At 34.7% G+C, this 12108-nt stretch overlaps 1 protein-coding gene and 1 long non-coding RNA gene across 4 annotated transcripts in view; one reads left to right on the top strand and one right to left on the bottom strand.

Annotated features, from left to right (window-relative positions):
• Positions 1-12108, top strand: part of LOC116779668 (leucine-rich repeat-containing G-protein coupled receptor 5-like) — a 116813-nt gene that overhangs the window by 81618 nt on the left and 23087 nt on the right. For all 3 annotated transcript variants that reach the window (XM_032674062.2, XM_032674061.2, XM_061525967.1), the window contains one exon: positions 2183-2236. In XM_032674062.2, coding sequence (XP_032529953.2) covers positions 2183-2236 — 54 coding nt within the window. The remainder of the gene's footprint in view (positions 1-2182; positions 2237-12108) is intronic.
• The window catches only part of LOC133319925 (uncharacterized), a 41872-nt gene that overhangs the window by 3158 nt on the left and 26606 nt on the right, over positions 1-12108 (bottom strand). The window lies entirely within an intron of this gene.

The raw sequence follows: 12108 nt of genomic DNA on the forward strand, positions 1-12108 counted from the left end.
TATCCTCTTTTCACCTGATTCGAATTTAAAGTGTGTATCATAAATCAGCGAGTAGCGATACATTTTCGAACAGTTCAACGCCGGTAACGACATCCTTACAAACATACAGAAATGCATCAATATCGAGCAAGTGCGAATAACCCTCCGTCGCCATGACGCTTAGCCGCACCCTCCCTTTGTCAGGAGAAGATATGAACAAAACGTACCCTGATTGTTACAATGTGAGCGGAAATATTGTGAAACGTGTGAAAAATGAATATTTTTCCGGTCGAACTACAACCGTTGTGGATTTAAGAATTGCATGACAGCAAAACATTGATCTTAAAATATTTCGTAGCATTGTAAGAATATGAAACTCGGAATCTTAATCGCATTACAAGTTTTTTTTTTCAATATATTTGTTTAATGTTGATGTGTCCTCCGAACAGTTGACTGTGAGAAATTACAGAGTGAATCTAAGCGGTGCTTTTAGCCCAGTTTCAACATGGTCGCAGTCACGGCACGGCCTGGCGATTTTCTAAGACTGCCGTTCAATTTAGCAGAACGCATCTGCCAACATTTAGTTGGCTTGGCTTCTGCTAACATTAAACGAGAGCCTCCTAATAAACTGCCGGCCTAAATGGCCTCGCCATTTTATTCAGTAACAGACTAAGAAAAAAACGAAACATTTGTAACAGTATTTCTTTAATCAAAGGGGTACTAATTGTCCAGAGTGGGTACTCCACCAAAAGTGGCTTTATTGCTCGCGGGGTGAATGGAAGGCAAGTAATTTGGCGGTATGACCGCAAGAGCGCATGTTTATTAGAGACATGGAGCTCGCCTCGTCCCCCGATTTGCATAACGGTCTTCGTCGTAATTAGAAACCATCTCGGACGTCCCCCCTTTGTCCCGTCAAGTCCCGCCGCCGGTGACACGGCCGGTTGACACGAACGCCTTGTATTTATCCACTCGAGGATCAACTGCATAATCCGCATTAGAACAAAACTTAGCTCGTTTCTGTTAGCGGACTGCATTTCTAAGCGCATAAGAGCATTAAACTAAATTGTATATTCAACCCGATTTTAATAACTGTCAGCAACTTCATTGTTACATACAGAACATTTTCCAACTCATTTTATTTAGGGGACTTCTTAATTAGACTTGATGTGAATGGGTTGCATTAGTTAGTAGAAGGTACGCCTGGCGTTACATGAAATGTTTAGACACGAAAATAACAATGTCCGCATCGAGGTATAAAATAATAAATCACACATCAATGCTGGTAGCGTACTGCGTATCTCATTAAGAGAGGCGTGTTTACGAGGCCCGCTGTACCGCGGATAATAGCGCTAAACCGATATCCTTATTTACTGCAAATTGCGTTGCTCTCACTTTTAGCTAGATTGTATCGCGGCCCTAATGTATCTGGTTATTGCTTGTATAGGCCTTATTTTTATTGCTATAAAAATATCGAGTCATATCATTGTAAACTCTCTTGCACTCTTCTCTTTTTAAACTCAAGTACATTGTTTTGCAGTCCAAATACTTTTCGTATCCAAATAAAAAAGATAAAAGAAAAATAGGAGAAACAAAAGTAGTTGAAAGTTTTATACCGTCTTTCCGCGAAATGTTTAATACAAGTTCTTATTTTAATTTCTATGTAAATATAGTTTACAAATTACTTGAAAAGCTCATAAGTTACAATCAACATGCGTTCTTTGTCTGCGCTTTGCGAGACTTGGGTTTGTGTTCTAGCGCATGCCCTCAGTACTAATTAATACAGTTTTAACAAGTTACAACACTGTTGTGGTAAAACCCCATTTATTCAGAGGGTTGGTTTTTCCTGATTTGGATAACAACATGCGAATGAATGTAACTTAATATTACTTGTCTTTTCTAGAAGTGTTGACAGCCTAGAGTATAAATTAATACAATTTGTTTAGTGTCTTTAAATGGTTATGAAATAAAATAAACAGTAGTCGTTCGTATTACTATTGTCTGAAATATAGGAATCAAATGCGAATAGGTACGAAACCCAATGATTTAAAAAAAACGCTGTCCAACTGCACCTTAATAAACAGCTTAAAGTCTTGCAAATTTACAATAACTTTTATACTGGAAGCCATTTTAACACAACTTCAAAAGATATTCTAATTTTTCACCGAACAAGGCATTTCTAATATTGTATATCTTTTGTTTTCAGGATACAATAAGCAACTCACAGAACCTGTGCAACATCAACTACAGAATACTAGCGGTGAGTGAAACACTTCACGTCTCACTCGTTTAAATTGGGAGTTCACTAACTCGCTAATTAGTGATTCCGGTTCTGGCTATTAAAAATATTAAATCAAAAATAACCGAGACACTCGTTGGTTTTTTTTTTATTAAAATTTGCGCTCAAAATTCACATTCAAGTTATACCCAGGCACATTTCATGTGAAAATTAAGTAAACGATTTTAGCAGTTTCTGGTGGTATTTAATTTCAATTCAGTATCAAAAAAATATGAGAATATTTAGTATCAGGAATATCACTTTAAATTTATATCCATAGTTGGCAACGCTTTAAAAATTGTACAAAACGATAGCACTCAATTGGAGTCGATTGCTCCGAGCGGTCACTTGCAACTTTTTTTATCACTTTTGTTCTAATTGCACCTCTATGTGGGTCTGCCCTCTAACGAACTTTACAAATGGCCGCCGTTATTTTTCAAGTTACTGCTCTGGCGTTCAAAAAAATATCTCATTATTAGCCGATGTATAGAATAATGTTAATGCAATTATACTTTACACATTCTCATTTATCGGACAACAATTAATAAAATACCCGGGAAATATGATTTATACATAGAACAGCTTTACTAACGTGATGAAGCCCAAAATAATATTAGGCCGGTTAATAAATCCCTTTATAATCGACTTACCTCGGATTAAGGCTCAGTAACTAACATAGAGACAAAACTACTAAAGTAACATTTTCGTCGACTCAAACCAATTATGAGTAACTACGAGGAAACTAATTGGCTGAAGCTACGTTCCAGGAGAAATCGCAAAGTAGGAGTGAAAAATAAAAATTAACGACAGCCGACAGGGGCAGACGGAATATTGAAGTGCTCGAGAAACAACTCATTACTCATAATTAGCTCTCGTAAACTTAATTTGCCCGAGGTGATGTAGCCGGTACGGTTTGCAATTCCGTTTAATTACAGCAATGAATTATTGGGGCCTGCAAGCTGTTCTGAAGTGGCTGAGAATAACCACTACGACATTGCATACACAAATTATGTTTTCCTCGACATTATTTAATATTCATTGAACTATACATACTAGTAATGGTTATTTAATTTAAAAGACAGCTCGCTGTGAAGTCGAAACGATTTGTTTCAGTATTAAAAGCTAGAAAAACTGCCATATGTATCATTTTTTCAGTTGGATAATGGGGTAATGAGCGCAGAGTCTTAATACAAACAAACATTGTGGGACTATAAATTACCGAAACGAAATCCAAACGCGCTTGCGAACTTCGATCAGAGTCACATCGAGTTTATCAGCTCAGAACATAACGAACCGTTAATAGCTTCGTAATGTGACAGCTAATTTCCTGGAAGAACCGCCCCACCTTCAAGGTTTTTATTGTCTTCATCATGAATCCCGTCACGATTTCACCCCTTGGGGTGTAGACTCACAAGGGAGCACTCATCAGACGAAAACTTACGAATTAAAACGTGCTTAGGTTCTTAGTGCAAAAGTTCGCATCAAAGAAATTGTTACTACTGAATTTGAAATTCATTAATACTTAGAGAAACTCTCTCAATGTTTGAAATCAAAATTTTTCCAAGTTTAGTTTGTCGGTGTATTAATTATAAGTTTGGAGAATTTCTGTAATAATGCGTCTCAACATCCGAGTAGTTTTAGAATGTTTTGAATGAGGACTGAAGACGGACAGTCTGCGATAGTGGCTAGCTGTATTCGTTAGTGAATCGCCGCACTATCAGACTAACAAACCCAAGTGATTTCGAATCCCCTCGACCGCTCACCAAACAGTTGGGAGCACTAGTTAAGTTCTCTCAGAGTCTCCCATCTAAACAGAACCTATCTCAACTAATTGGCTTCGGACCGGACGATACCGCAGTTGCGCTCCATGGATTAGGAGTACGGTTAAGAACACTACGAGTTTGCAAGATTCTCAATTCTATTCTTGATATTGCCCTTTATGAAATATCAAATATTCCAAAGTAATTAAATATATATGCTTAAATATTTCGGTAATAAAAATAATAGTTAAAATTGTTCTATTCATAAAGCGTGTTTTATTTGCACATTTCAAACATTAATGTTACAGAAAGGCAAATATTGTATGAAAACATTATTATCATTCAAAAACCGACCCGGTTTATATTACATAATCTGATAAAAATAAATTCGGGAGTTGCCTATCAATAATCGTTGTGACGTTTCGGCTGTCATTTTTCATTTCATTCGCGACGTTCAAAAGTTGAATTCGTACGAATCGTCCAGTCAGAAGTCGCGTTCGAAACAAAAAAAATAGTCGGATATCGAGATGCCGGCAAACATTTGAATCTTCTGTGGGGAATCTACTTTAATCCCCTTTATTGCTGCTTTTATATGACGATAGGGACTTATATGCGTAACCAATGTAGCAGTGGATTGGTGGAATGAAAATTTGCACTTCTAACGCGAGTTAACCGATGAATGATACTGTAGATCAACTTCCGAGCCATTTATTCGCAAATCGAGTTATTGCACCTCTCGGAGATCGCTTTACACAGGTCATTTGTGGGAATTGCAAATATCAAAATGTTATATAAAAAGATTTATGATTCACTTTGAATTATACTCACGTCCTTGCATTTTATGACACGGAGTTATACACTTGATGTACCTACTCCATCAGACTTATAACCGTCACTCTTCATTGTGAGCATCCACTTCCTGGGTTCATAGACTTCTGAACATCTCTACTGGCAATATCGTGTCACCAAATATCATTAAACATAAAAATACTGATATACTGATCTTGTGAAGGAACGATGGACTGTCTAAGTAACGTGAATTTAGTTAACCATTTATAAAGGAACAACTGTAACTAAAACATTTACAGTAATCCTATGAGATATTTAACAGAAGGGATGTTATAGTATACGAACAATTTGGTAAATAAAATAAAATGTTTCGACTATGTATAATGAACAGCTCTTCCGAACGCGCTTCCACGAACAACGATTTTAATTCATAATAGCAATCATTTAGGCAATTTCGAGGAGGATGAAAATTAGAATACGCTCACTTGGTGTGCCTTTGATTCCGGTCATTATGTTAATGCATACGAGTCTCGACCGATTACATCTATTTTTTAACACTAATTAATTTGGTCATACTCGTGGGCGGTGAAACTATCTTTATAATTTGTTGTCACTAGTTGAAGGGGCGCTGTTCTTGTATATCGTGAGACTGTGTTATTAAATCGGATCCAGTGGCACGCCATAACGTGACGGTCTAATTGCGGACGGCGGTCGGATCCAAACACGAAATATGAGTGTGCTTATTATAATGAGTGGTGGGCCCTTCCACAATGTTGACTACTTTATTAAAAAGGTTAATTGAAAACCGTCAACCTGTTCGTATTTCAGATTTTTCGGGCCCGTATTGTCAAAATGTCATGCTACATATAAAATGTATAGATCACTAAAATAGTGAAAATATCTCAGTTCATTCGGTAAAAAATACTAAAAGAATATATTAAATGCTTGTAAATCTAATAACACCTACGTGTACTAAAAACTAATTCTAAACTTCAGCGTTTCACTGTTTCAACAAAACCGTGACGAGTTCAGAATACTCTGCCCCCCCCCCCACAACCCGAGTGCGCCCCCACCCCTCCCCTTCCTCTCGTACGGCCGTTCATACAGCGTGAACAAAATGGCTGCTTAGTGTGCTTTGCTTATTCACTTTATTTGCGACAAACATTCATTGTGCAGGGGCTGCGAAGGCAATGTTTTATCGTTTAAAATTGTCGAAATTTAATGTCTCTCTGCTGCAGCGTAGCGTAGCTTCCAGTTAAGGAAGCGAGCGCAGCGTAACTAGTTTGAATTATACGAACGCTGTAAAGGCTGTAACTTAGCTGCAATAATAATTACCATTCAAAAGATCCACAAATTACTGGTCCAGGTTCCATCTACCATTATATATGGATATAAAAAAATATGACATCCTTATTTGTTTTTTGTCGTGACGTGTCTGGTTTAAAAGCTAGAAATTAATGTTACCAAATAAAAACCAGCTCGTTCCACACGCAAGGGTGTTGCCATCAAATTGTTTTTGAAACAGTCATGTTATCACGGAAAGTATTTGTTTATTTATTATAATAAGGCGTAACTCAATAAATAAATAATTGCGTCCATATAATACGACTCGGCCCAGATAGCCCGGAGGGTCGAAGTAACGATGTATTGGAAAAAAGAGTAAACAAAATTTAAAAGTCCATTTACTAATTAATATAACATGGAATGGAAAATCGACTTATTTTGGTATTATGTTTTTATAAGTCCATTGTGCAAGTTGAGATCACGAACATTTTTTCCAGTAGACCACTCAGACAGACTTACATATTTACCTAAACGATAACATATAAACGTCTATACTACTTGAAAATAAGTTTTGCCATAAGAGCAAAGAGAAACGTGTGTCGTAATCTCATTACAGTATCGTGAATAGTTGGAAGGAGATGAAAAAGATATGAGTGATCATTAGAACAATTTTCTCGCGAGTTTCGTGCCAAATTGTGTAAAAGACGCCCCTATTTGCGAAGACATCTTAACACACTGAAGATCTTAACGATAGAATTATGCTTATTGAACAACAGCTCGAATTATAATAGTCTATAAAAAAAAAGTTTATATACGTTTATGGAATTGCGGTGTATGTGAGATATTTATTATTGCTTTAATCCATCCAAAAGTGACCTTATCTGAAGCTATATAACGGCTATAAATCAAACTAATGACCTCCATCCGTGTGTACTAGCTTTATATTCCATCGTTTCGACACTACCGATGACTCAACTATAAATAAGAGATTTATAACATTTTGAACATTTTATATTTCAATAAATTTTTATATGTCATTTTGATGAAAGATTAATTGTCATCTCCATTGCGGTGTTCACCTTTAATGGGAAAATTTTATTAACTTAATTAAGAGACAATTTTTTTTCTGCTCAGACAGAATTAAAAATAATGTCTTTCAAACAATTCAAACAAATTTAAATATTTATGGTTGTATAAAATTCATATTTAAATCAAATATTTCAATTAACATTCAATAATTCGATTTGCGAAACATTGCTTTGAACCGGCTTTTGTATGATAAAAATTTTCACATAGTGTATATTTTAACAAATGTTTGCATATTAAATGTTTTGAAATGTCAATATAATAACAGGCATGTATCCAATAGAATGAAAAGATTATTTTAGACACATCATTGGTTTCGCAATTAGGGTCGTGTGTGTCGGTTTATGTGATTTTTCCACCAACTCCCGCGATATCAAACGTCAAATTACGTTCTTTTATTATTTTCTCATGCTAAGTAGGCATCTTAAATTCATTTGGAGCACTCTTGGCGGAACGATAAAATGGCGAGGTATTATATTGTCATTCCGAAATTTTGTTCAAATATTTACATTTAATTCATGTAAACTTTTTTATGATATGTCGATCGTATTTAGATGTTGAATGCAGTCTGTTTGTTGTAATATATGAGGCCTTGTATTAAGTTATTTGCCATTCTGAAAACGTAAATCGTATCTATGTACCCACAGTAGTTTAGCAGAGAGTGTAGTTGTCGTGCAGAGACACATGTCGAAAATTCTGACATAATATTCAAGTTGAGGTGCTGTTAGTTTCTACCGAGGCTTCATCAGCATATTGTTCAAACTTGGTGACGTCGGAAGGAACCTTTGGTGGGTCGTAAATATCCTTTTATTGTTTTGCGTGCACTCGAGCTATTTAAAAGCAAAAGATAAAAAAAGTTTTAAGCTTTTTAACGACCATTGAACCAAATGGATATAAAAAAAAAGTTTGCGTTTAATTCGCAATTATTTATTTATATTTCATACAAATATATATCCAGATACTAGAGCAAAAATATATTACGGTCTCGTCCAAATAACTATTATATACCGAAAAAACAATTATGCGAGAATTTTATTTAAAGGCTATAACAGTAAAATAAAATCCTTATGAGATAAAAAACTCAATAAAATGCCCAAATATTAAGCAAAATTCTTTAAACAATATTTTAGTTAAAAAAAAAATGTTCAACATAATGAAATGTAAACAAATCTGTGCTTGTAATATATTTTATGAGAGACGAACACACTTGGATACAGGTATACTAATTGCCGACAAAGCTTCGGGATAAAAAATAATAAATTAGTCCGGCATATCATGTAATCTGGCAGACAAGGCAAGACGTTGACTTTTCAATTAAGCGAGCCCGTCCCGACGAGTTCTATTAATCAATCGCAGGGCTATTCCGAGCCGATAACTGCTGGGTAGTGTAGCGTGTACGCAATTATGTGAACCAATCATGTCCAGCCAACATGGATGTCGAGATCTACCATCAAAAACGATTCAATCATACGTTTTTAAAATCAATTTACACATTTACATTCAATGTTTTTCGAATAAATACAGCGACGGAGCCAGATAGATTTGAAAATAGACAAGCATTTAATCAAAATCCATTTGAACTGTCGGTATAGCTAATCAGCGAAATATTAACAGAAGGACTTTAATAGAAAAGCGGTTGGCTGTTACAGTTGCGGTGTCGGGATTGTCGGTTACATTGGTTTGATGCGGCCTGCAATCATTAGTCGGACCGATATTTAACCTTTAAAACACGGATTACCTAGCTCTATGCGGTATTAAAAGGCTTACACTTTATATCTGATGTACTAAACACGGAATTTAATCAAGAAAATACGTATGATCGTAATAAACATTTAAATAAATAGATTAGGTACGTAATGAACTCAACGGAACTCGAAAGATTTTTTTAATATCCGATGAATTAAAGGTAATATGTAGAAATTTAAAATTAACCGAGCCATATTATATACACAATATAAAACGATTAAATCACACACATTTATAACGACAGTATTATTTCTATTTGATAAAGTTTTATAATTCATAATTAAATCTTAAACATCGGAGGATTTAGATTTACTGTTCCTGACATTCGCTTTGTTTAAATTTATATCAAATAAAAATTTTAGCTTGATGAATTTATAATAATTGTTTGTGATATTTGAGAAATGAACAAAACCAACCTGATCTAAAACAAGATACTATGAAGATTCGGCGAAAAAAATTACAAAATTCTCATAGCAAATATTCCAATAAAATTAACTTCAAATTAAACCCAATCAACGTTTTCAATCTAGTTTAATTTAAGAGAACTTTGAGCTGCTTCCATCCCTTCGCCCCAATTTGTTAGTTAAACTGATTCTCTAGACTCAAAGTCAAGATATGATATAATTACGGCAGGAGATCAAATTTAAAATCACATAATACACTGTAATCCTGATTATATTAGTTAAAAAATTTTTTTTGGTTTTAAAATTATAATAATTTACACAACACGATGCCGTAGAGTCGATTCAAACCGCAGGTTCCATGTAAGTCGTCTTCGAGCTTCACTAAGCCAATCAAGCCTATTTTCTAGGTATCAAGTCGAACCGGTCGGTGCCCGATTGCGGTTGTGGTCAGCAATATACGCGATTTGATTAATAGTCTTGCCTCTGAGTACTATTTACACTGTGCGTCCCTCTACCACATTTATATAGATTACGAGAACTTGCCACATAAATATTTATATATTCTAGAGATGCATATAATGCTATGACAATGTTGACTAAACGATGATTCCTCATTCCTACCAAAGACCGTAAAAAAGATAACGGGTTAAATGATTATAATAAAATATGCAAGAATTTCATCGGATAGCGTAGAAGTTAAAAATATTAAAATAATTCATTATACGGACGATCAATGTGTCGTTAAGATGCAATCGTCTCAAGTCTCGCCAATACATAAACATCCGATACTGTGGGAAACATCTTATTAGGAATGTCTATAGTGACAAATTATTAATCGAATGGATAACCTTTATTCATATAGTAATAAGGGTGATAGAATTAATTAAACAAGTTTAATCTGTTGGCAGTAATAAATCCCTCTTGGCCTTTGAACATGTGTTTGGAATAATATAAACCGCTCACGTGACTTTCCTCGTTATATCGTGTGAATCTTTTCGGAATTATGTTTAAGCAGTAACATATATTATTTTTGGATTTAATAATCCAACTTAAAAAAAAAATAAAAAAAAAATCATATATATTTTATTAAATTTCGTTCAACATCTCAACGCAGTAACGATAAAAATAAACAAATACAAATTGGCCGTAATTCACATCCACATTACCATAAATATAACAAAATATACTTTCATTCTCAAAGCTACTGATGTCAATATAATATGGCGTGAAACGGTAAGCCTGAAAATTGGGTCAATCCTAAAGGGCACGAATGGGTTTGGTCACAAAACACGCCAGCCCTTATCGCAGCGACAAATGTGCGTGTTTAAGGCTGCAATGAATTATCAAAACTACTGACATAAATCACATGATCACATTGTATTTTTGTTGCGCCTTACCCAAGGCAAGAGTGCTTTAGATTGTTAAACATATTGTGTAACACGATTATTGAAGAAGGTGTAAGGTCAATGGGAGCCGCGACCTTGTATTGTTATCAACCCGAACTCTTATCAAAAGCTTACGTGGCTTAGAATCTTTTAGTAGAGCGACTACCTAGTAATCCTTTCAGCGAGATTTTAACAAAAAATATTATTTTTAACGAGCTGCACTGAATTTAGTTTAAACATTATTCAAACAGGATTTCAAACCAAGAATTCCGAGATAAATATGCTAAACTAAAACTCAAGTTACGACATTAGAGAAAGGATGTAATTAAATTATAAATTTTATTGCAACATAAATTTTTCTAACTGATATAAAATAAGACTTAACTAAGATCATATTTTTTTAACTATTCAATCTGTATAATTGTAACAGAGACAGTTAGCCACACGTCTCTAAATCCGTGCCCGAAGGACGGTAAATCTGCTCGCCATTCTATTAAGATAGCATCAGTAATTCGCAAACATACCATAAGCGCGTACAAAATGCCCATAACTAATCCCCTACGCAGGATCGCGGATTTTTGTCGGATTAATTAGAATACCGCGCGACATAACATTAGGGTGTTAGACCGTTTTATCAGATAACAAATACATTTATTTTTAAACCGTCTTATTAAATATGCGCATTACATTTCATAATATAGGGCGTGACGCTTGATTAATTCGATGGAGCTAGCGTAGTTGTTTTAATTTAATCTTTTTATAGCATAAAATAAGAATCTACTAGACATTTTAGATAGTAATAGTACTTACATCAATAAAAGTGGAGCCTTAAAAGTTAATAGCTTCTATAAGAAATAGTAATGTATGAATGGCCGACAATATTAACAACGTTTACGATCGGCAGTAAAAATATCAGAAACGCAGCTTCAATAGCCATTGTAAGAGAAAGATAATATTTTCTTACAAAATGTCCTATAAAGTTTTGGCCATGTTAATTTTCAAGGTATTAACCTTCTTCAAAGATACTACAGCTATAATCGTTATCAGAAGTGTTTCGCCATTTGAAGACTAATTACAGTGAGAAAGAACATAGATATAGCGAGCAAAGAGAACCTCACTATTCTTTTAGTTTATCAAAAAGTAAACAAAGAATTTTCATGGTAAGATGTATTTTTTTAAATTATAAATAGCAATTGAATAAATTCATTTAGACCTATGATATAGTCACCAATTTGCATACGTGAAATGAACATAAATTCTGCGTCATGCACAGCATCTTGACTTGAAGGTACGGTTCTCGTAAAATCCCTAGCACGCCTGCCTGAGACCGCACGCGCACATTCGCATAATAAGCTGAAACTTGGTCACGAAGATTTCATGTACAAAAAAAAATCTTTCAT

This window comes from Danaus plexippus, chromosome 2 (assembly GCF_018135715.1).
Source record: "Danaus plexippus chromosome 2, MEX_DaPlex, whole genome shotgun sequence".
In the NCBI taxonomy this organism is placed as follows: domain Eukaryota; kingdom Metazoa; phylum Arthropoda; class Insecta; order Lepidoptera; family Nymphalidae; genus Danaus; species Danaus plexippus.